The sequence below is a fragment of the Anas platyrhynchos genome, chromosome 26 (genome assembly GCF_047663525.1).
Source record: "Anas platyrhynchos isolate ZD024472 breed Pekin duck chromosome 26, IASCAAS_PekinDuck_T2T, whole genome shotgun sequence".
Lineage (NCBI taxonomy): Eukaryota > Metazoa > Chordata > Aves > Anseriformes > Anatidae > Anas > Anas platyrhynchos.
This window is the reverse complement of record NC_092612.1, coordinates 1,789,000-1,811,127: the sequence shown is the minus strand read 5'-3', so window position 1 is coordinate 1,811,127 and position 22,128 is coordinate 1,789,000. Positions and strand designations below refer to the sequence as shown.

General features: G+C 67.3%; 2 protein-coding genes across 10 annotated transcripts; one reads left to right on the top strand and one right to left on the bottom strand.

The window, feature by feature from the left end:
* Window positions 1-920: 920 nt before the first annotated feature.
* On the top strand, window positions 921-16,529 carry ARHGEF11 (Rho guanine nucleotide exchange factor 11). 9 transcript variants are annotated; one of them, XM_072027888.1, is made up of 40 exons: window positions 921-1,192; window positions 1,475-1,573; window positions 2,541-2,590; window positions 2,689-2,746; window positions 3,213-3,391; window positions 3,513-3,584; window positions 3,871-3,990; window positions 4,219-4,273; window positions 4,361-4,437; window positions 4,882-5,019; window positions 5,146-5,220; window positions 5,596-5,697; window positions 6,049-6,147; window positions 6,712-6,754; window positions 6,865-6,961; window positions 7,058-7,180; window positions 7,375-7,398; window positions 7,763-7,907; window positions 8,009-8,105; window positions 8,554-8,583; window positions 8,807-8,933; window positions 9,074-9,253; window positions 9,554-9,601; window positions 10,105-10,292; window positions 10,379-10,525; window positions 10,779-10,858; window positions 11,025-11,150; window positions 11,245-11,362; window positions 11,602-11,780; window positions 11,868-11,943; window positions 12,065-12,232; window positions 12,351-12,438; window positions 12,549-12,650; window positions 12,865-12,947; window positions 13,038-13,229; window positions 13,330-13,599; window positions 15,086-15,181; window positions 15,593-15,795; window positions 15,905-16,079; window positions 16,369-16,529. In XM_072027888.1, the coding sequence occupies exons 1-40, from the start codon at window positions 1,057-1,059 to the stop codon at window positions 16,416-16,418; spliced, it is 4,515 nt and encodes a 1,504-aa protein (XP_071883989.1). In that variant the 5' UTR covers window positions 921-1,056; the 3' UTR covers window positions 16,419-16,529. The 9 variants fall into 9 exon arrangements, with proteins under 9 accessions (XP_071883989.1, XP_071883986.1, XP_071883987.1 ...); XM_072027885.1 differs by having other exon boundaries at window positions 8,804-8,933; XM_072027886.1 differs by having other exon boundaries at window positions 4,879-5,019.
* A 510-nt stretch (window positions 16,530-17,039) lies between these two features.
* On the bottom strand, window positions 17,040-21,581 carry LRRC71 (leucine rich repeat containing 71). The gene is given in 18 exon segments (XM_072027893.1): window positions 17,040-17,261; window positions 17,335-17,370; window positions 17,372-17,442; window positions 17,520-17,628; window positions 17,723-17,802; window positions 17,883-17,922; window positions 18,092-18,214; window positions 18,285-18,371; window positions 19,215-19,298; window positions 19,394-19,553; window positions 19,657-19,725; window positions 19,832-19,906; window positions 20,012-20,087; window positions 20,227-20,331; window positions 20,405-20,468; window positions 20,470-20,522; window positions 20,603-20,702; window positions 21,521-21,581. Coding segments are annotated over 17 exon segments (1,431 nt in total). The 5' UTR covers window positions 20,694-20,702; window positions 21,521-21,581; the 3' UTR covers window positions 17,040-17,153.
* Between the last annotated feature and the right edge of the window lie 547 nt (window positions 21,582-22,128).

Here is a 22,128-nt window from a genome sequence, read left to right as displayed (position 1 = left end):
TGGCCTGGATAAACGGCGCCGCCTGACCGGCCGGGTAATCCCGCGGGTAATCTCAGCGGGATCACCGTGCCCCCCGTGTGCCAGGAGGGAAAGCTGCCTCAGGGCTCATCTCGAGGCTGGGGGGCTTAGGGTTTGCTTGCAGGTCTGCTCCCAAAGCCTTCGAAGCAGGGCCCTGTCCCGTTTTTTCCCATCTCCTCTAAACCCTCGCCAAATCTCCCAGGCCACGGGTGCGTCCCCAGGCCTGATTTCGTCCCCTTTTCAGCAAGCGAGGCCGGGGGACCTGCTGAAAACGGGACCGAGGAGATCAGAGGCTGCACCCCGCTGGCTCTCCGGCTCGGCCGGGGGGTGCCAGGCAGGGAGGGGCCGCGCAGGAGAGTGCTGATCCCACGGAAAGGGGCGCAATTACCCCAGCGCGCCTGTAATTGTGGTTTCGGGAGCCGTTGCGTCTTGGAAAGCGGCAGCGAGGCTCCGGGGCTGGCGCTGTCGTGGACTCCAACTTTCCTTCCCCTGGGGGAGGTTTGGGGCTGCGCGGGGACCCTGCTGGGTGCCCCCCACCTCCCGCAGCCTGGGTTTTGGTGCCAGAACGGGGCAGCTTGGCACGAGCTGGAGCTACAGGAGATGGAGCACCGGGGGTGCCGTGCGTTCCCAAGGGCTGCTCGCTCCCTCCCCAGGCTTCCCGCAGCCCCTCAGCCTCCTGCCCCCCGTCCCTGCTCCTTCCCAAGGCCGGGAGGACTCGTGCAGGCGGCGTCCGAGTCTCCGAGGCTGTGCCAGGCAGGAGGAGAAGCCCCGGAGGGAGCGCAGGACGCGGGGAGGTGGTTTTGGGAGGTGGTTTTGGGGTCCCGTGAGCGGCTGCGTCGCGTGTCCCTCCTCTTGATCCGTTCGTCTCCTCTTTCCACCAGACACCTTGAGCATCCCCGAGCCTGGTGGTGGGGCTGGGCTGGGAGAAACATTTTCCTGAGGCCAGGGGGATGGATGGGTGCCAGCTGCTGATGCTTTCCAGCGCCGGGCATTGGTTATTGCCGAGAAGGGAACAGGTCCTGGGGTCCTGGCGGTGCCATGGGGTTGCTCCATCCACCCGACCCCGCTCTCCTCCTCCGCAGGTTGAGCAGCCTGTCTTCCCTGGGCGATTCGTCTTCGGAGCGGAGGTCTCCTGGGCACCGCCGCCAGCCCTCTGACTCCTCCGAAACCACAGGTGGGCTGCGCTGCCCCTCGGCGGCTTCTCCAGGGGGGTGCTGAGCGCCCTGCCTGCACCCAGCACTGGTTGTGCCTCTCATCCACCTCTGGGGCATGGCTGGGGAGGGAAACGGGGTGCCAAAAGACCTCTGGGGGGCTGCAGGAGAGGGGGTGGCTCCTGCTGCTCCTGCTGCTGCTGCTGCCAGGGGGCCCAGGAGGGGCTGTGGCCCCCGAAACCGGGTGCACCAGGGGGTCCGAAGCTCGGAGCCTCACTTTTTATTCCCCTCCCGTCCCTCCCCAGGCCTGGTCCAGCGCTGCGTCATCATCCAGAAGGACCAGCATGGCTTCGGCTTCACCGTCAGCGGCGACCGCATCGTCCTGGTGCAGTCCGTGCGGCCAGGTGAGGTTCCCCCAGAGAAGGGAGGAGATTTTGGGGTAAGACTACCCAGGGACAGCGCCAAATTAAGGTCAGGCCCCCCCCGAATCCCCCCCAGTGCAGCCGGCGGGTGGGTGGCTGGGGAATTCCCTTCGGCGAGCCCTGGGTAAACACAGCCCCAGCAGCCCCGCGGCTTTTGGCGACGTTGCCGCTTCTGCTGTATAATGACTTTGCGGGGTGGCGGGGCTGGGAGCAGCAATTTAGACAGACAATGAGCTGCTTATTTTACAGCGGATGTTCCCACCTCCTCCCCCCCTTAACCCCCCCCTTCGCTTTCTAGCCCGAAAGCCAGGAAAAATGAGAATATAGGGAAGGGAAAACGCTGCGAGTTTGGAGAGCTGGGGAGCGCCGCGGCTCCTCTCTCCTGCACCGGGAGCTGAGTGGAGAGACCCCCCCTCGTCCCCATGGGGATGGGGATGGGGACCCTCGGTGCATGGCCAGGGGTGCGTGGGTGCCCCGGTGAGGATGGGGGGGACTCCCAGACCCCCCAGGCTCCTCCAGCTGCCAGCAAGGCGAGCGCTGAAGCCGGAGGAATCCCGGCAATCCCATGGAGTTTCCACTCCCCGAGCTCGCTGCCGTGTCTCGGGTCCTTGGCCCGGAGTCGGGAGCTGATGGAAACATTTCCTCTCGGTTTTGGCTGGGGAGAAAAGAGCATTTTTCGCGTCTTTTAACCTCCACGGCTTTGTTACAGATCCTGGGGGGGGGGGGGAGAGGAGGCAGAGCAGCGCTGCTCCTCCTGGATCCCGCTCCTGCCTTTGGATGGAGGCGGCTCTGGGGACAGGCAGGGGGCCCTGGGGATGGGGGTAGCCCAGATTTGGGGGTGGGGGGGTCCCAGCTTCAGCCAGGGCTGGAAAAATCTGGGGCTGGGGGGCTGTGCAGGGCTTCGTGCCACTGCCCTGGGTGACGTCCCCGTGTCCCCACTGTGCGGCAGGAGGAGCAGCCATGAGAGCCGGGGTGCAGGAGGGCGACCGCATCGTCAAGGTGAGCACCCCCGACCCCCCCTTGGCCGCTGCCGCCCCCCACGCCCCAGCCTGACGCCGTTCCTTTCCTCCTCTCCTCTTTTCTCCTCTCCCCGCCAGGTGAACGGCATGATGGTGACCAACAGCTCCCACCTCGAGGTGGTCAAGCTGATCAAGTGTGAGTATGGCTGGGGGCCCTGGAGGAGGAGGAGGTGGGGGGGCGCATGGGCACAACGGGGGCGGCTCAGCCCCTGATGGGCACGGTCTGCCCCACGGCAGGGAAAACGGGGCCCTAAAAAAAAAGAGAAGCCAGGCAGAACCAGCAGCTTCTCCGTCCTGCCCGTGCTGCTGTGGTTTTCCCCCTGGGTGGAGGGCACCGGGGTGCCTCGAGCCCAGAGTTTTCCATCCCTTTTTGCTCCTGGGGGGTCGAGGCTCATCGTAAATCCCCAGCTGTGGGGCATAAAGATGGGGTTCTTGGGGAAAAGAGGAGAAAACCCGTCCTGGTCCTTCCTGCACAGGCTCACGGGGACGGGGACGCCACCACCGCGGTGCCGTGACGCTTGCCAAATTTTGGGGGTCCAGGGAGTGAATAACACTTCTTTTTCTCTCCCTTCCTTTCCCCTCCTGCTCCCGGCTCCTTCCAGCTGGTGCCTACGTGGCTCTGACCCTCCTGGGCTCCCCCCCGCCGTCGGTGGGGCTCTCCAACTCGCAGCAAGACGTCAGCACGCCGGGGGCTCCCCGCCTCGCCCCCGCTTGCCCCCCGCCACCTCCACCCCCTCCGCTCCCACCGCCGCAGCGCATCACCGGCCCCAAACCCCTGCAGGTCGGGCACCCTCCCCATTGCTGCCTCCCTCCCTGCCTGCCTCCCCCCCTGCGTGGCCAGGGGGGGCGAGATGTGCAGAGCTCAGCCCCTCTCTCTCGTGCCCCCCCTCCCTCCCTTGCAGGACCCCGAGGTCCAGAAGCACGCCACGCAGATTCTCCGCAACATGCTGCGGCAGGAGGAGGCAGAGCTGCAGGTACGGCGCTTTTCCTCCAAGGAAATCCTCCTCCCGGGGTGGGTTTTTCCTCCCCTGGGGGGCACCTCGCCTCTCTCAGCCCCTCATCCCAGCTCGCAGCATCCCAAAGTCCGCAGGCTGCACTGGCGTTTGGGGAGAGGGAGGATATTTGGGTGCTGACCCACAGCACGCAGGTGCCCTCTCAGCCCGCTGACCCCTTCAGCTGCTCCTTTTTCCTTTTCTCTCGGGTTTTGGGATGAGCTGAGGGGCTCGGGGCCCTGCTGAGCATCCTCTTCTCTCCTCTCAGCGCTTTTACGAGGCGTACAGCCGCAACCCCGCCACCGTGGTGGAGGAGCAGATCGAGGGGGCGCGCCGGCGGGTCAGCCAGCTGCAGCTCAAAATCCTCCAGGAGACCGGCGGCTCCGTGGTAAGGGAAGATACACAGGAGTTTTGGGGGGAATTAACAGAATTGGGACATCCTGGTTAAGATTCGGGTGTCCTGGGGCTGCAGGTGGCCGGGCATGGTGGCGGAGATGTTTGCGCTTCCCCAAATTTTCTGCTGTGGGTGGGAGCTGCTGCAGCTGGGCGTCCCCTCGCTCCATCCCCGGGTGTCCCCCCGCGCTTGGTGGCATCCCAGCACCTCCTCTCCTTGCAGGATTCGGGGCGGCTCTGCGGGGACCCCGGCTTGGCCGCTTTCAGAGCAGCAGAAGGTGAGCGGTGCCGGCAGCTCGGCCCTTCCCCGTCCCGCTGCGTGGGGCAGTCCCAAACGCGGGGCTCAGCCTCGTCTCCGTTCCCAGGCCGCCTCTCGCTGGATTCTCAGGACGGTGACAGCGGCTTGGAGTCGGGCACCGAGCGGTTCCCCTCCGTCAGCGAGGTGAGAGCGAGCCCCAACTGCTGCCGGGGGGGGGATAAATGGGGTTGGAAACCCACTGCCCCTCACCCGGGGGGGCTGAGGACAGCGGCGAGGCTCGGATGGAGGGCGCTGCGCACCGAGGACCTGGCTTTGTGGTTGTGATTGCTTCTTCACCTTCTGAGCCAGCTGAATTCCTCGAAACGCAGTCTCAGCTCTGAATTTTTGGGCTATGCAAGGCCCAAATGAAATGCGGCGTACCCGGGCTTGTGGTCCCAATCTTAAATCCCTCCCAGTCGCCCCGGAGCATGGATGTGGTGTCCAAGTTACCCCGGACCCATTGTGATCAGGGTCTGGGGGTCTCTGAGCTGGAAACTGCCCCCGAGACAGCCCCAAAAATCTCAGCCGGGTGGGCGAGAGCCGCCCCCAGCCCCGTCCCCTCCGTCACCTCGCCGTCATCCCCAGCAGATGTCCCTGAACCGCAACTCCGTCCTCTCCGACCACGGCCTGGACAGCCCGCGCACCTCCCCGGTCATCACCTCCCGGCTCTACCAGCACCACCGCCGCCAGGGCTCCGACACCCCCTTCGCCCCCACCGCCGAGCAGGTAGAACGGGGACGATCCTGCCCTGGGGGTGGGCTGGGTGCTGGGTGCTGGGAAGGACCCTGCGGGCGTCCCTGCGCTCCCCAAATCCGGTGCCTGGCTCCCAGCACCGTCCCCCGTCCCCTGCAGGGATCGGAGCGCACAGGACGCCCCCTCATCATCGGGCCGGAGGAGGATTACGACCCGGGGTACTTCAACAACGAGGTAGCAGCGGCCAAATTCCTCTTGGCTTCACCCCATTTCATTGGGGTGGCGGGATGGGTTCAGGGGACGGGGCTGGCACCCCTCCCACAGCCTTCCCTGTGTCACCAGTGCCCGGGAAGCGGTGGCATTTAGAAATCCACCCAAGGGGGGTTTCAGCCGTGCTGCCCCCATCACCCAGCCCCTGCTGTCACCTCTCCCACTTTGGGGATGGGGATGTCCCCAGTGGAGCCGGCGGTGCTGCTCCAGGGTCGGCCGGTGGTCCCATCGGGGTGGGAGATGGGGTTGAAGGCAGCGCTGAGCTGCGGGGTGGGGATAATTTGGAGAATTCGGTTCCTTCCCTGCCTAACCGCTGCTTTCTCCCCCCGGGTCCTGCAGTGCGACTCCCTCTTCCAGGACCTGGCCAAGCTGAAGTCGCGGCCGGCGCACTTGGGGGTCTTCCTGCGCTACATCTTCTCCCAGGCTGACCCCAGCCCCCTGGTAAGACCTTACAGACACAAAATTGGGGGGGGAAACATCCATGGGGCAGCGCGTTCGGGGTCCCGCAGGGCGCTGATGTTTTGCAGAGCGCCCTGGCGAGGCGCAGGCTCGGCGCAGAGCTCCGGCAGCCGGCTCCTGCCGCGTCCCCAGCTGTGCCTGCGGCGAGGGGAAAGCCCAGTGTAGGGTTACACGGCCTCCCCTTCCTCCCAGGCGTGGCACGGGGAGGGTGCTGCCCTCCCCGGACCCCCGCCATCGTTTCCTGTTTTACGGCTGTAGCGTTTTCACCTTCCTGCCTCGAACCCTCCCTCCCCTCCCTCCCCGCTGACCACCTCCGCTCTCCCCTCCTCGCAGCTCTTCTACTTATGCGCAGACGTGTGCCAGCAGGCGGCCGCGAAGGATTCCCGGGGCTTGGGAAAGGAAATCTGGAACATCTTCTTGGAGAGGAACGCGGTGAGGAAGCGGGGCTGCGAGCCTGCGTGGGGAGGGGATTCGGCTGCAGAGCCAGCCTCGCACGTCGGTGTCACGTCCCTTGCACAAGGGCCCTTTTTGTAACGGCGTTTTCGCCGCTGCCGTCGCTTTGCTGGTTCCTCTGGTTGCGTAAGGAGCGTGCCCCAGCGTTGCACAACGGGAGCAGCCTCAGCACCCGACAGCTCGGGGCAGGAGGGGCAGGAGAAGCAGCAGGAGCATCCTCCTGGCAGCGAGGATGGGGCTCGGGGCTCTGCCGTTCGCCCTCCTGGGGCACCTGCTGCTTGGAGGGAGCAGGTTTCACTCCCGCTGCTCCGGAGGATTTTGTATTTTGGGTGCTGAGTGCCGGGTGTTTGTGTGTTTGGGAGCTTTGAGGCTCTCAGCTCGTGGCTGCAGCAGCGCCGGGTGGTGCTGCAGGAGCACGGGCACCTTCCCCAGCAGCTCGGTGCTGGTGTGAGCGTGGTTTCAGCACCCCCAGCCCCTTCCTGCCCCGCTCGCTGCGTGGCAGAAGCGGTGCTGAGCTGCTCTCCTGTCACCTTCCCTCCCCAGCCTCTCCGAGTGAAAGTGTCGGAGCAGCTCCTGGCTGAGATCGGTGAGTGAGGAGGGCGAAGCTCTCACAGCCTGCCCCGGGGGGCAGCCGGGGGATCCTCTGAGCCCTTCCCTTTGTGCTGCGGTGCCACCGACTGCCCTCTTGTCCCCCAGAGACTCGCCTGCGGAACGGGGACGATGTCCGAGCCGCCCTCTTTGAGGCTCAGGAGATGGTGATGCCCGAGATCCAGGAGCAGATCCAGGATTACAGGTGGCCCAGCGGCACGGAGCTCCTCGTGCTCCCCCCTCCCCGTTCCAGCACCCGGTGCCCCGGGCTCGTGGCGCTGAGCCCCGCGTGTGTCCGCAGGACGAAGCGCACCATGGGCTTGGGGAGCCTGTACGGGGAGAACGACCTCCTCGACCTGGACGGGGACCCCCAGAAGGAGCGGCAAGTGGCCGAGAAGCAGCTGGCCCAGCTGGGTGACATCCTGTGAGTGCCCTGCCACCTCCCCGGCCTTACTGGGGGAGACTGGGAAAGGGATTTTGGAGCGGGAGCTGGGCGCGCTGGCATCGGGGGGACACGGGGGGGAGGAAGGGCTCGGAGCTGGGAGCACCCCACTGGGGGCTGAGCAGAGGGACCCCTTCCCAAGAAGCTCTTTCATCCCTCCCTGTCTGTTTTTCCAGGTCCAAATATGAAGAGGACAGGAGGTGAGTGAGCACGTGGCAGGCGTGCGCCCAGATGCGGCTGCGCTGCGGGCGGTAGCTCAGGAGGCAAAAGGGGGGGGCTCAGACAGGAGGTGTAGGGGCACCCCCTCCCCGTGCTGGCCCAGGGCACCCTCTCCCAGTGCCGTGCGCCCCCGGGGGCTCTCGGGGTGACCCTGGGGAAGGAGCAGGGTGAGCGCTCACCTCGGGGTTCCCCAGCTCACCCTCTCGAAGGTTTCCTGCCCTTCTCCTCCCTTCTCAGCCGTCACCTCCGGGCACCCCACACCCGTCCTGGCCTCGTTCACCCCTTCCACCCCGCACCGCTGCGTCCCGGTGCCTCCCCCCCAGCTCACGCTCTGCTCTCTTCCAGCTCCCCCATGGCCTTTGCCCTCAGCACGTACATGAACCACACGGGCATCCGCAGCCGGGAGCCGCGCGTGGCCAGCGCCAGCGAGAAGGCGCAAGCCCTCCCGGACAAGGACAAGTGGCTGCCCTTCTTCCCCAAAGCCAAAAAGGTGGGGGGGGGGCTGGCTGGCTGGCTGGCAGCCCTCGGGGCTGGTGCTGCCCCCTCCTGAGGTCAGGGTGACACCAACATTCCTCTCGGGTGTCCCAACAGAGCAGCAGCGCGAAGAAGGAGAAGGATGCCATGGAAGACAAGAAGCGCAACCCCATCCTCAAGTACATCGGGAAGCCCAAAATCTCCTCCCAGAGCAGTGAGTACCGGCACCTTCTGGGACTCCGTTTCACCACCGCCCTGCTGCCGGAGGAGACCTGCAGCCACCCGCCTGCCCTTGGCTCCCCCTTAGCCAGCAGCAGGCACCTCTCAGCAGCTCCCCTGCGCTCTCCTCCTCCAGCCGCCCGCTGGGATCCCGTTATCTGGACCGTCCGTGCTCCCACCTGGCTTTGAGGGGAGCAGGAAGGGATCTGAGCTGAGCTCTCCCCAAAATTCATCCGAAATAACCCCATCCTGCGGGCTGCCCCGGCCCAGGAGCTGCTGGGGTGGTGGAGAGCCTCCGCACGTGTGCCCCCAGCCGTGTGTGTTCCCCTTCCTCCCCTTCTGCTTTCAGTTCTCATGCCGTCAGCTCACTCGCTCCCTCCCTGCCTCCTTCGCCGCTGAAACGCAGGATTGATTTGACATCTCATTTTTGTTTTTCCTTTCAGCATTTCATGTCCCTTTGTCCCCTGTCGAAGGTAAAAGGCCTCTTCTTTTATTTGCCATTCACCTCATGCGCTTGGTTTTGGTTTATCCCCCCCCCCGAGGCACCCAGCGTTGGGGCGGGAGGGGGGCGCACGCGCGCGCTCGGGACGTCTCCCCGGTGCTCCCCGCTGGCCTTGGGGACACCCCCGTGCTGAGCTCCTGCGGCTCCTCCTGCCCCTCCTCACCAAGGTCCCTTCCTCGCCTTCGCCCCAGCAGTCAAACCCGGCAATGTGAGGAACATTATCCAGCACTTTGAGAACAACCAGCATTACGAGAGCCAGGAGCCCGGCACGCAGCGCCTCTCCACCGGCAGCTTCCCCGAGGACCTGCTGGAGGCTGACGGGTAGGGTGGAGGCTGCCGGGTGCCCTCGGTGGTCCCGGGGGCTCTTTTTGGCCAGGACCCTGAGTTTTCTTGCACGTTTGTGCCCCTGGTGCCTCTCCGGGCTCGGCCTGACCGCCCCCGGCTTTGTCTCCCCGCTGCAGCTCCCGCGCCGAGGTGAAGCTGGGCCGCTCGGAGAGCTTGAAAGGCCGCGAGGAGATGAAGAAATCTCGGAAAGCAGAAAACGTGCCCCGCTCCCGCAGCGACGTGGACATGGACGCCGCAGCCGAGGCCACCAGGCTTCACCAGTCGGCGTCGTCCTCTGCCTCCAGCCTGTCCACCAGGTGGGAGCCGCTGCTGGAGCACAAGCTGGGGGGGGACCTGGGTTCCCCATGGCCTTCAGGAGGGATTTGGGATGCTCAGGGGCTTGAAACTTCCCCTTGGGCTGAGAAAAAGCCTCCTGGGCAGGCTCCGTGGGTCGAGGCCAAGCGAATGGGATGGTGGCTGCAGCACCCGGCTGCCCGCAGAGCTCCGGGGCTGACGTTTGTCATGGGAAACGGGGGGGGAAATTGGGTTTAATCTCATGGAAACGCTGCAGGGTGGGCAGAGGGGGCTCGCGGGTGATGCTCCTGTCCCTTTCTCAGGTCGCTGGAAAACCCCACGCCCCCCTACACGCCCAAGATGGGACGCAGGTGAGTGGCCCGGCCAACGCTGCCATCGCCTCTACCGCGCCGGTTCCCTACAGAGCAGGAGGGGTCACTGTAGGGGGGACCTGGGGGGGGGTCAGAGGGGCTCTGCCTAGCTTCTTCTCCCTTCCCACACCCCCGGGGCCTTGGCCAGAGCACAAGGGGAAGCGACGCCCAGGGCTGCCCCCGGGAGGGAGTCCCCGGAGATGCCTCCGGCTTGGCGCAGTGCCGCTGCGTAAAGGTCAGCTCCCCGTCCTCGGGGGGTAGGGGGCACCTCTGTTCCCTTGTGTCTCACGCAGGAGCTTAATGGACCTATGTAGATGGCTGCTGGGGGACCTAGTCTGTTAGCTCGAGAGTCAGAGGCTTGTGCTTCTTGTGCTGAAGGTCCCGGGTTCAAGCCGAAATAGGGCCCAGGTAGATATTGGCTGTGCCGGGAGTGCTGCAGGCGGGCGGGCTCGCTGGCTGCCGCGGCCGTGGCGTACTCCCACCGCCGCCTTTCACCCTCCCAGGAGCATCGAGTCGCCCAGCCTGGGCTTCGGCGTCGACCCCTTCCTTCCTCACCTCCTGGAGGACGAGCAGGGCCAGCTCTCGGACCTGGAGCCCGAGCTGGACTCGCAGAACTGGCAGCACACGGTGGGCCGGGAGGTGCTGGCCAGCCTGCCGCAGAAGGAGATCGACCGGCAGGAGGTGATCAACGGTAAGGAGCCGGGGGTCTCCCGCCCCCATCGCCACCTCGGGGGGACCCCCGGGGGACGTCCCCAAGCCCGCCTGCCTCTCGCGCAGAGCTCTTTGCCACGGAAGGGTCTCACCTCCGCATCCTGAGGGTCCTCGACCTCCTCTTCTACCAGCGGATGAGGAAGGAGAGCCTGCTGTCCCGCGAGGAGCTGGCGCTGCTCTTCCCCAACCTCCCCGACGTGATCGAAATCCACAGTGAGCCTCCTCCTCCTCTCTCTCCCCTGTAAACCTGGCAGCACCATCCCGTCCCTGCCCTCTCGTTTCCCTCTCCTGGTGGCTCTCCAGAGCCCGTTAAATTCGGGGATCTGCCGGTGCCCACCTCCGGGATGCCCGAGCGTCGCCAACCTTTGCGTGGCGTGGTTGAAGGGTGGGCGTCAGTGCCGCGCTCCTTGGCAGGTTTCCTTCGAGCATCCAAGCTCATTTCTCGTTTTTTCACATCCTCACCCAGATTCTCTCTCCGAATCCATGAAGAAGCTCCGGGAAGAAGGACCAATCATCAAGGAAATCGGGGATCTCATGCTGTCTCGGGTAAGGAGGGACGGCTGCTGGGGATGGACAGGGAGGGGTAGAGGGGGCTCCGTGGAGCCAGGGCACTGGGGGTGGACGAGCTCTGGGAGAGCACAGATGGGGTCAGGGAGGGGAGGGCCAAGCCTGGTGGTGACTGAGCCCCCCCCCCTGTGCTCCCCCCCCCCAGTTTGATGGCCTGGCCAAGGAGGAAATCCAGCAGGTGACCGCGGACTTCTGCTCGTACCAGTCCATCGCCCTGGAGCTGATCAAAACCAAGCAGCGCAAGGAGACCCGCTTCCAGATCTTCATGCAGGTTGGCTCCTCTCCTGGGTCTCTCCTCGCCCCGGGGCTCTCCCGGCTCGCCCCCATGGCACCTCGGAGCCTTCATCCTCTTCCTCCCGCCCTAGGAAGCAGAAAGCAACCCGCAGTGCCGGCGCCTGCAGCTCAAGGACTTGATCATCTCCGAAATGCAGCGCCTGACCAAGTACCCGCTGCTGCTGGAGAATATCCTCAAGCACACCGAGGGTAGGGGCTGGGGGCACCGGGGGGGGCACTGGGGGGGCACCGGGGGCTGTGCACACCTCAGGCAGCTTTGGGCCGTGGGGCTCATGCCTGTCCCTTGTCACCCGGAGCCAAAACTGGGGGCTGTGGGGAGGGCGAGCTGCTTTTCGGCCAGGCTGGGAGGGCACTGGAGGGAAACTGGGGGGAAACTGGGGGAACTGGGGGGAATCCATCTCCTCCTGACCTGCTCTCCGCCGTCGCAGCGGGCACCTCGGAGCACGACAAGCTGTGCCGAGCCCGGGACCAGTGCCGGGACATCCTCAAGTACGTGAACGAGGCCGTGAAGCAAGCGGAGAACCGGCACCGCCTGGAGGGTTACCAAAAACGCCTGGACGCCACCTCGCTGGAGAGGACCAGCAACCCCCTGGCTGCCGAGTTCAAGGTAGCCCCCAGCTCCTGGGGGGACCCGGGGGGGGGTCACCCGGTGCCGGCCACGCTCACCACCACCCTCTGCTCCCCCCCCTCTCAGAGCCTGGACCTCACCTCCCGGCGCATGATCCACGAGGGGCCGCTCACTTGGCGCATCAGCAAGGACAAGACCGTGGGTACGGAGCTTTTTGGAGAGGGACAGGGAACCCCAAACCTTTCACCCCCCTGGTGGCATTTTGGGGACCCTGTGAGGCTGGTGGGCATGCCCACGGGGTCACCATCCCTCCTGGTCCGCAGACCTGCATGTGCTGCTCCTGGAGGACCTGCTGGTGCTGCTGCAGAAGCAGGACGAGAAGCTGGTGCTCAAGTGCCACAGCAAAACGGCGCTGGGCTCCTCGGACAACAAGCAGAGCTTCAGCCCCGTCCTCAAGCTCAACTCGGTGCTCATCCGCTCCGTGGCCACAGGTAGGGCTTTGGGGACCCGAGGCGGGTGGCGGGGGGACCGCCGTGTCCTCGAGCACCCCCCACTTCTTCCTCCTCCTCCTCCTCCTCTTCCTCCTCCTCCTCTTTTCGCCCGGCGCAGACAAGCGAGCCCTCTTCATCATCTGCACGTCGGAGCTGGGCCCCCAGATCTACGAGCTGGTGGCGCTGACGTCCTCCGAAAAAAACACGTAAGGAGGAGCGGGGACGGGCGCTGGGGACGTGGTGGGGGGGCTCCTCTGGGTGCTTCCCCCCCACACCCCAGCCCCAGGAGCTGAGGGTGCTGCTCTGGGGCACCCAGGTGGATGGAGGTGCTGGAGGATGCGGTGCAGAGCTCCACCAGGAACGCCACCTTCCCCCCCAAGCGCCGGACCCCCGAGCCCACCCGCGCGACCCCCTCCAGGTGAGCACACGGGGGGGGCTTACTGGGAGCCCAGTCTGTGCTGGTTGGCACTGGGGGAGCGAGGCTGCGGGGTCCCTCAGACCCTGGGGGCTGGGGATGTGGCACCCCCCTGCTCCAAAAGCGGCTCGCTGGGGACCTGGGGGTGGCCACCATGGCCCCCAGCCCCTTATCACTGCTGCCCCCCCCGCCTAACCCCCTGTTTCCACCCTCGTAGCCTGGTGTTGCCGGATTCCGACGTCTCCCCCATCCTGTCCCGAGGCTCCAGCTCCGCGGCGGAGGCGGAGGAGAGCTCCTCAGGTGAGCCCCCCCACACCCCCCCCCAACTGCCCCATCCCCAGGGTGGGGGGCGCAGCTCCGAGCCCCCCCCATGTCCCCGTGTCCCCGCAGCAGACGACAATCCCGCCGAGCTGCTGGGCCAGGAGAAGCCCCCGGTGCTCCCCCAGGAGCCGCACAGCAGCGAGGTAGAGGAGGAGGAGGAGGAGGAGGAAGGGGAGGAAGAGCCCGAGGGGGGGGCCGGAGCCCTCCCGCAGCCCACCCCGCTCTCAGCCGAGGGGCTGGCAGAGGCGGCCCTGGAGGACGGTGAGCACCCATGGGGAGGAGCTGGGGGGGTCCCTAAGGGAGCAGGTGCTGGACCCGGCACCCAAAAACCGCCTTTTTTCCCCCAAAATCCTTATCCCAGTGGAGAACCTGCGGCTCCTGCTCCTGCGGAGGCTCCTGCCCGGCCGCGACGCCGAACCCGAGGACGACCTGACCCCAACGCCGTCCGTCAGCGGGGGGGGCCACGGCTGGGACTCGGTGCTCTCCAGCCAGGATTCGGCTTCCCAGGAGCTGCTGGCCGAGCCCCCCGCGCCCCCCCAGGAGCCCAAATCCCGAGCCAGCTGGGGGGGGGACACGAGCGAGACGGGTCCGGCACCGGAGGAACCCGGCGGCTACAAGGTGGTCCGGAAAGGTAGGGGGCTGCCGCCTGCCCCCCCCCTCACCCCCCCCCCAGCACCGGGTAGGGGTGCAGGCACCTGGGGACCCCCCCCCCTTTCTCCTGTACCTGCCCCTGGATGCGATTTGGGTGCTCGCTCCCTGCTTGCGTGAGGTCTGGTGGGTGCTGGTGGTGCTGGTGGTGGGTGCTGGTGGTGCCAGGTTTGGGGTGCTGGTGGTGGTTGCTGGGATGCTGATGGGTGCCACTTTTGGGGGTGCTGGGGTGCTACTGGGTGCTGGTGGTGGGTGCTGGTGGTGGGATGCTGATGGGTGCCAGTATTGGGGTGCTGGTGCTGGTGGGTGCTGCTGGTGGGTGCTGATGCTGGTGGTGGGACGCTGATGGGTGCCAGGATTGGGGTGCTACTGGGTGCTGGTGGGTGCTGGTGGTGGGATGCTGATGGGTGCCAGGATTGGGGTGCTACTGGGTGCTGGTGGGTGCTGGTGCTGGGGTGCTGGTGGTGGGATGCTGATGGGTGCCAGGATTGGGGTGCTGGTGGTGGGTGCTGGGGAGCTGATGGGTGCTGGTGATGGGGAGCTGCCAGGTGCCAGGATTGGGGTGCTGCTGGTGGGTGCTGGTGGGTGCTGATGCTGGTGGTGGGACGCTGATGGGTGCCAGAATTGGGGTGCTGGGGTGCTGCTGGGTGCTACTGGTGGGTGCTGGTGCCTGCTGATGCTGGTGGTGGGGTGCTGGTGGGTGCCAGGATTGGGGTGCTGGTGCTGGGGAGCTGCTGGTGCTGGGTGCTGGTGCTGGGACACCGATGGGTGCTGGTGCTGGGGTGCTGGTGGGTGCTGCTGGTGGGTGCTGATGCTGGTGGTGGGACGCTGATGGGTGCCAGTATTGGGGTGCTGGGGTGCTGATGGGTGCTGCTGGTGGGGTGCTGATGATGGGGTGCTGCTGGTGGGACGCTGATGGGTGCCAGGATTGGGGTGCTGGTGCTGGGTGCTGGTGGTGGGACACAGATGGGTGCTGGTGCTGGGGTGCTGCTGGGTGCTACTGGTGGGGAGCTGCTGGGTGCTGGTGCTGGGGTGCTGATGATGGGGTGCTGGTGGTGGGGTGCTGATGGGTGCCACTTTTGGGGGTGCTACTGGTGGGGAGCTTCTGGGTGCTGGTGCTGGGGTGCCGGTGCTGGGGTGCTGGTGGTGGGATGCTGGGGAGCTGATGGGTGCTGGTGGTGGGTGCTGGTGCTGGGGAGCTGCTGGGTGCCAGTATTGGGGTGCTGGTGCTGGTGGGGTGCTGGTGGTGGGACGCTGATGGGTGCCAGGATTGGGGTGCTGGGGTGCTGCTGGGTGCTACTGGTGGGTGCTGGTGCTGGTGGTGGGGTGCTGATGGGTGCCACTTTTGGGGGTGCTGGGGTGCTGCTGGGTGTACTGGTGGTGGGTGCTGGGTGCTGGTGGTGGGTGCCGGTGGTGGGTCCCGCTCACCCCCCCCCTCCCACCCCCCCCTCTCTTTTCGGGGTGCGCAGCCCGGGCTCAGGAGGGGGTCCCGGAGGCCCCACCCTCTGCAGGCAGCAGCCAGGCAGACCCCGAGCTGCAGGAAGGAGGCGGAGCTCGTGTAGATGGTAAAGGGACCCCCCCCGTGCCCCCCCCCCAAAAAAAAATTCCCAGCCCCGGGGGGGGGGTCCCCATGTCCCAGGAGCTGTCCCCGTGTCCCCAGCAGGGACGCGTGGCCCCGTGATGGGGGGGACACCCCCGAGTCCCTGGGAGCCCCCCACAGGGGATACAGAGGGGGGGGGGCACATCCCTGCTTGGGGGGGGGGGCACATCCCCAGGGAGGGGGGGCCGTGTCCCTAAGCACCGCACCCCCCCAGTGGATGCCACCGAGCCCCCCCACATCCCCGCCGCCCCCCCAATCCCATAGCTGGATCCTGCCATAAATCCCCCCCCCCAACTCCATGGGGCCACTGGGCCCCCCCCCAATGCTCCCCCCCCCCCCCATCACCCCAACACTGCTTCCCCCCCCCCCTCTCCAGGCAACTACTTCTATGTCAGCATGCCCCTGGGACCCCCCAAGCCTGCGCCGCCCCCCAGCCCCCCCCGGGGCTCCCCCTTCCAGGACCCCCCCTCCTGCCTCAGCACCTCCGAGCCCCCCCCGGAGCCCCTCGGCCCCCCCCGCGACGTCGACCTCATCTTCCGCACCATCGAGCAGCTCACCCTGAAGCTCAACAGGCTGAAGGTGAGCCCCCCCATCGCGGTGGGGGGGGCTTTTTGGGGACGGGGGGGCCACCCCCAAACCCCTGCCCCCCCCCTAACTCCGTGCCTTTTCTCTTTGTGCCCCCCCCCAGGGCCTGGAACGAGCCCACCGGGAGCTGCTGCGCTCCCTGGGCCACGGCCCCTCGCCCGACGCCCCCCCCGGGGGGGTCCCGGGGGTGGGGGGGTGGCTCCAGCGGCCCCCCAGCCCCGAGGGCGGCAGCCCCCTGACCCTACGGAGCCTGCAGGGCCCCAGAGCCAACACACCGGGTGAGTCGCGGTGCCTGGACCCCCCCCCAACCCCCCCCAGCCCCTTTTTCCCCCCCCCCCCCCGTTATCCCCCTTTTTACCCTTTTTTTACCCTTCTCTCCACCCCCCCCACCCCCTTCTCACCCCTTTCCCGTGCCCCCCCCACTTCTCATCCCCTTCTCCCCCTCCCCTCGCCCCCCACCCTCTTCCCACTGCCCCCCCCCGCCCCTTAACCCCCCTCCCTCGTCGCCCCCCCTCCCTCGTCGCCCCCCCTCCCTCTCACCCCCCTTTTTCCCCCCCCCTCTTTTAGGCTGCCGAGCCCCCCTGGCCGAGGACCCCGCTCACACCGCCGACCTTTAGCCCCTCTGCGGGGTGTGGGGGGGGGGGGGAATCTCCCCCCAAAAATCACTCAAAAACCGTGGGGGGGGGGTGTGAAGCTGCCTGCCAGCCCCCCCCCCCACACACACCCCCTGGGGGTCGGCAGCGAGCGCGAGGACCCTCGAGCCCCAGGCTGCCGGGGGGGGGCTCCCACTGGAAGGACGGAGCGCGGGACCCCCGCCCCCCCCCCCCCCCGCATGGCAGCCCCCCCCCCTGCGCCCCCCCCCGGCCGCGAGAGCTGGATCTAGTCTGTATAAATGCACTTTGTTTCGTTCCTCTCCGTGCTGCGGCCCCCCCCGCGCCCCCCCCAGCCCCCAGCTGCCTATAAATATGTACGTACGTGCCCCCCCCCGCCGTGTAAATAACCCCGCGGCCCCCCCGTCTGTGTCCCCCCCCCCCCAGCACCCCACAGCCAGGCAGGGGGGGGCCCCTTGTCACCACCCGCCGAGGGGGGGGGGGGGACAGCCGGCGACAATCGGAGGCAGCCAGCCCCCGGGGGGGGGGGCCCTGGCGAGGGTCGGGGGGGGGGGCGCCTGTGCCCCCCCCCCGCGCGGCGCTGGGTGTGGTATATATATTATATATAATAGAGCCAAGCCCGACCGGTTGCTGTTCAATCCTGTGCACGGTGCTTTATTTCCTTCCTCCCCACAGTCAAGATTTTTCGGTTTTGCCTTTTTTTGGGGTTTTTCACCCCAAAAAAGAGCCCCGAATCCTGCTTTAAGGACCCGGCGCCTGCTCCTCCCGCGGTTTGGGGACGGGGTCGCGCCGCTGCAGCAGCTCCTGGAGCTGGGCGAAAGCCTCGCAGGTGGGATTGAAGCGGTTCCTCTGCGGGGACAGCGGGGATGTGGCCGTGTCCCCCCCCTTGTGTCCCCCCCCATGTGTCCCCCCCCCAGCTCACCTGCAGCGAGAGGCGCAGCAGCCCCGGCCTCCCCGTGCCCCCCCCCCGGCTGCTCCTCCTGCAGCACAGCCAGGAAAGCAGCCAGCCCCCGCTCCGTGATGCGGTTATCTGCAAGGGGGGGGGGCACAAATTGGGCATAACGGTGGGAATGGGACCCCCCCGGACCCCCCCCCCCCAACACTCACGGCACAGGTTGAGGTTGAGCAGCGCTCGGTTCCCCGGCACCACGACCTGGCCCTGGCGGTGCCACGCCGGCTCCAGCAGCGGGTGCGAGGGCTCGGCCGCATCCTGCGCCTGGGGAGGGGGCGATGGGGGGGTGCTGAGGGTGAGGGGGGGCCCAAAAAATAGGGCCGTGTCCCCCAGCCCCCCCCCTCCTCACCCCACTCGCCTCCGAGCTGCGCTTCTCCTTGCTGGTGGCTTTGGCACTGCGGCTTCGGGGGGGCCGGGGGTCTGCAGGGGCTGTCACAGCTGGGGGGGGGGCGCAGAGGAGGGGGGAGCTGAGCCAGGCACGGCCCCCCCCCGTGCCCCCCCCCCAGCCCCTCACTCACATTTTTTGGGCTGTTTCAGCTCGTCCTTCCGCGGCAGCTCCTGCGAGGGACAGCACCCCGTGGGCAGCACTTTGGGGACCCCCGCCTCGTGTTTGGGGAAACTGAGGCACGGCCACAGCCCCCCCCCCCCGTCCCCATATAAAACCAATAGTTTTTTTTTTTTTTTCCATCTGGCACCCCAAAATCCCCCCCCCCCCCCACCTCCTCACCTTCTTTTTGGCCGTGCTCTTGCTGTGCTTGGCCGGGAGCAGCCTCTCGGTGGCCGCGCCGCTCTGCAGGCTCGGGGCGCGCTCGCTCCTGCCCTCGGGCTGCTTGGGGGGAGCCGCACAGAGCTGCAAGGGGGGGTCCCCACGAGCCTTCCCCCCCCCCAAAAAAAAAATCCCCTGCACACACAACGCTCACCGCCTGGGGCTTCTCCATGGCCTCCGCCAGCAGCAGCCGCCGCCGTTCCACCACCTCGGCGTGCGTCAGAGCGAAAGGAGCCAGCACCTGGCACCAGCGGGGTCGGGGATGTGGTTATGGGGCCGGCCCCGTCCTGCTCCGATCCCGTCCTGCTCTCCTCCAGCCCCATCCCACTCCAGCCCTGTCCTGCTCTGCCCCCAACCCGCTCTGGCTCCATCCCTCTCCAACCCCATCCCATTCTGACCCCATCCCACTCCGAGTGCAACCCGCTCCAACCCCATCCTGCTCCGACCCCATTCTGCTCTGACCCCATCCCCTTCCCAGCCCCATCCTGCTCTGATCCCATCCCACTCCGACCCCATCCATCTCCAGCCCTGTCATGCTCCGACCCCATCCTGCTCTGATCCCATCCCGCTCCAACCCCATACCGCTCTGGCCCTGTCCTGCTCCAACCGCATCCTGCTCTGACCCCAATCCACTCCAACCCCATCCCTCTCCATCCCCATCCTGCTCTGATCCCGTTCTCCCCTGATCTGATCCTGCTCCATCCCCATCCTGCTCCGGCCCCATCCCGCTCCCAGCCCCATCCTGCTCTGACCCCATTCCACTCCAACCCTATCCCTCTCCAACCCTGTCCCACTCTGACCCCATCCTGCTCTGATCTCATCCTACTCCAACCCCATCCTACTCCAACCCCATCCCACTCCAGCTCCATCCCGCTCTGGCCCCATCCATCTCCGACCCCATCCCACTCCAGCCTCATCCCTCTCCAACCCTGTCCTGCTCCGACCCCATCCCGCTCCGAGCCCAACCTGCTCCGGCCCCAACTTGCTCCGACCCCATCACACTCCCAGCCCCATCCCGCTCTGATCCCATCCCGCTCCGACCCCATCCCGCTCCCCTACACGGACCCGGGGGGCCCAAACCCACCTGAGCCAGCCGCAGAGCCCCCTCATCCCCAATGTCATTGTGCGCCAGGGACAGCGACAGCAGCGAGCGGTTCCAGCGCAAACCCTTGGGGATGGGGGGCGCACAGAAAAAGCTGAGAGGGGAAGGGGGGGGGGCACACAGACAGCGGGGCCCCCCCTCGCCCACCCCATAGCCCCCACCTGGGCGATGTGCCCCGCTCCCAAATCCGAGATGTGGTTGAAGCTGAGCACCAGCGAGACCAGGCTGCGGTTGGAGGAGCCGAGGGTGGAGAGGCTCAGCCCCAGCAGCCGCGCCGCCTCGTCACCGAGGCCATTATTGCGCAGCGAGAGGTGGGACAGCCTGCGGGGACACGGGGGGGGGGGGGGACACACAGTTTGGGGGGGTCCCGGGGGTCCCAAGTGGGATTTTGCCCCCCCCGTTGTGTGCCCCCCTCCGGACTCACGTGCTGCCGGGTCCCAGCAGCAGGTGGAAGGAGGGCTCCGGCAAGGGGTTCGCCTCCAGGCTGAGCGTGCTGGGGGGGCAAAAAGTCTCCAAAATTGTCTTAATTAAAGATAACGAGACGCTAATCAAGCTGCCCCCCCCCCCAAAAAAAAATACTCCCCTCCCTCTATGCGTACCCGAGGCCGGGGCAGCGCGCCAGCAGCGCGGTCAGCGCGGGGAGCAGGCGGTCGGTGAGCCCGGCCCTCCAAAAGCTGTGGGGGGGGGACAGGGGGCATCAGGCGGCACGTCACCGGGGGGGGGACGTGGCAGCACCTGGGGGGGTCACCCCCAAGCCCCCTCCCCAGCCCCACACTCACTGCAGGGCCCGCAGGTGGGGGAGGGCGGGCAGGCACTTGGCGAGGACCCCCAGCATCTCCTCCTCGATGCTCCAGTCTGGGGGGGGGACGAGGGTGAAAAAATGGGGTGGGAAGGGGGAAAAGGCCCCAAAAGTGGCCTCGAGCCTCCTGGGAGGGGGGGGAGCTGCTCGCCCCCGTCCCCCTTAGGGACATTTTGGGGGATTTTTGGGGCTGACCTCGCACGAAGACCTCGCGCACGCTCCGGGGGTCTTCGTGCTCCGTCTCCACCTGGACGCAGCGCTGGCCGTGCCGCTGCTCACCGGGGGTCCCCAGCCCCTCCGCTGCACAGGGGTGGGGGCCTCAGGACCCCCAACCCCCAAAATAACCCCCCCGGGTCCCCCCCACCCCACTCACCATCTGTGGGGCCAGCGGGGGACCCCCGGGGGGTGACCGTGGGGACGGCGGCGATGCCGGCGCGGGGCGCACAGCTCGGCCAGGTCCTGCTCCAGGACCCCGCTGCACTGGTACTCCTCTTTGGGGGGGGTTTGAGGTGTTGGGGGGGGGGCTCTGCTGTGTCCCCCCCCCCAAAAAAAAAACACAACCCGGCCTCACCTGCCCCCTGCTCGCCCTTCTTCACCTCCTCCTCGGGGGCAGCCGCCGCCGCCGCCTTCTCCCGGGGGGTTCGCTCCCGGCGCCGTCTCATGGCTGGGAGCTGGGGAGGGTCCCGGGGGTGGGGGGGGGCTCAGAGCCCCCCCACCCCATCCCCAGCATCCCCCCCCCCTCTCCGGACCTGGGGCTGGCACCCAAAGGATCCCTGGGGTAGGGGGAGGCCCCTCGAAAGGGGATCTGGTGGGGGTGCCGGGGGTAGGGGGGGACCCGGGGGGTCCCAGTGGTGGGGGGGGACTCAGGGGGGATCCCAGGGGTGGGGGGCCCCGGGGGGGTCCCAGGGGTGGTGGGGGACGCAGGGGGGATCCCAGGGGTGGTGGGGGACCGGGGGGGGGGGTCCCAGAGGTGGGTGGGACCCAGTGGGGGTGGGGGGTCGCAGGGGTGGTGGGGGACTCAGGGGGGGGTCCCAGAGGTGCAGGGGGGGCTATGGGGGTCTCCATAGGGGATGTAGGGGGGTTAATGGGGGGGGTGGGGGGCAATGGGGGTTGCCACAGGGAGCAAGGGGGGGTGCAGGGATGGGGGGGGCTGCATGGGGGTTCCCATGGAGGGCTCCAGAAGGGGTGGGGGGGTTCCCAAGGCTGGGGGGTGCCCCTGGAGGGCTCTATAGGGGTCCAAGGAGGGTCCCGGGTGTCAAGGGGGGGCACTGGGGGGGTCCCCAAAAGGGGAAAGGGGGGGTCCTAGAGCGGGGGGGCCCTATAGAAGTTTGCTTAGGGGGTGGGGGGGGGTCCCTGGGGGCTTCCACTGCAGGAGGGGGGAGCTGTGGGGGTCCCCCCATGGAGCAGGGGGGTCCCGGTGCCGGGGGGGGTCCTGGGGAGGTCCTCGGGGGTCCCCATGGGGCCGGGGGGGGCCCAGGCCGGGCCCCACCTCGCTCGGAGGCCTCGGGGCGTCCCCATGGCAACGAGGGGGCGGGGCCAGCGGGAAGGGGGGCGGGGTCATGGTGGGAGGGGGCGGGGTCAGGGCGGGAGGGGCGGGGCCGATGGGGAAGGTGGAAGGGTAAGGGTGGGGCCGTGCTGCAGCGCTGATTGGATGATATTTGGGCCAATCACGGGGCGCGCTTTGGATCCTCTCCGGGAGCGTTGCTGGGCCAGTTCCAGGGGCTGGAGCTGCCCTGAGCCGGCAGCGGGCGCCCTGCGGGGTCCTCTTGGGCAGCACCGGGACAGTTTTGGGGCCTTTCCTGGTGTTTTTCTCTGAGTTCCGCTGGGCCAATCACCGGCATTTTTGCAGGAAAGGCCCAGCATTGCTGGGCCTTTCCTGCAGCCCTCACCAGACCATCATAGGGGCAATCTCTGGGCATATTCTGCTGCTGCATTTGGATTTCAGGGCCAAAAATTGGCCTTTACTGGAGCCCTCACTGGACGGTCTCTGGGCCAGTCACTTGGCCTGGTTCGGGTTTGTCACTGTACCACAACTGGGCCCAGCACTGGGCCCTTCCTAGAGCTGCCCTTGCACCCCAGGCCAGGCACTGGGCTTCT

Coding starts and splice junctions, on each gene's coding strand:
- ARHGEF11 (XM_072027884.1), top strand. CDS start 1,057: ATGGGGTTGCTCCATCCACCCGACCCCGCTCTCCTCCTCCGCAGGTTG. Junction 3,585..3,870: donor AGGAGGAGGCAGAGCTGCAG/GTACGGCGCTTT, acceptor CTCTCCTCTCAG/CGCTTTTACGAGGCGTACAG. Junction 7,181..7,374: donor GCCCAGCTGGGTGACATCCT/GTGAGTGCCCTG, acceptor CTGTTTTTCCAG/GTCCAAATATGAAGAGGACA.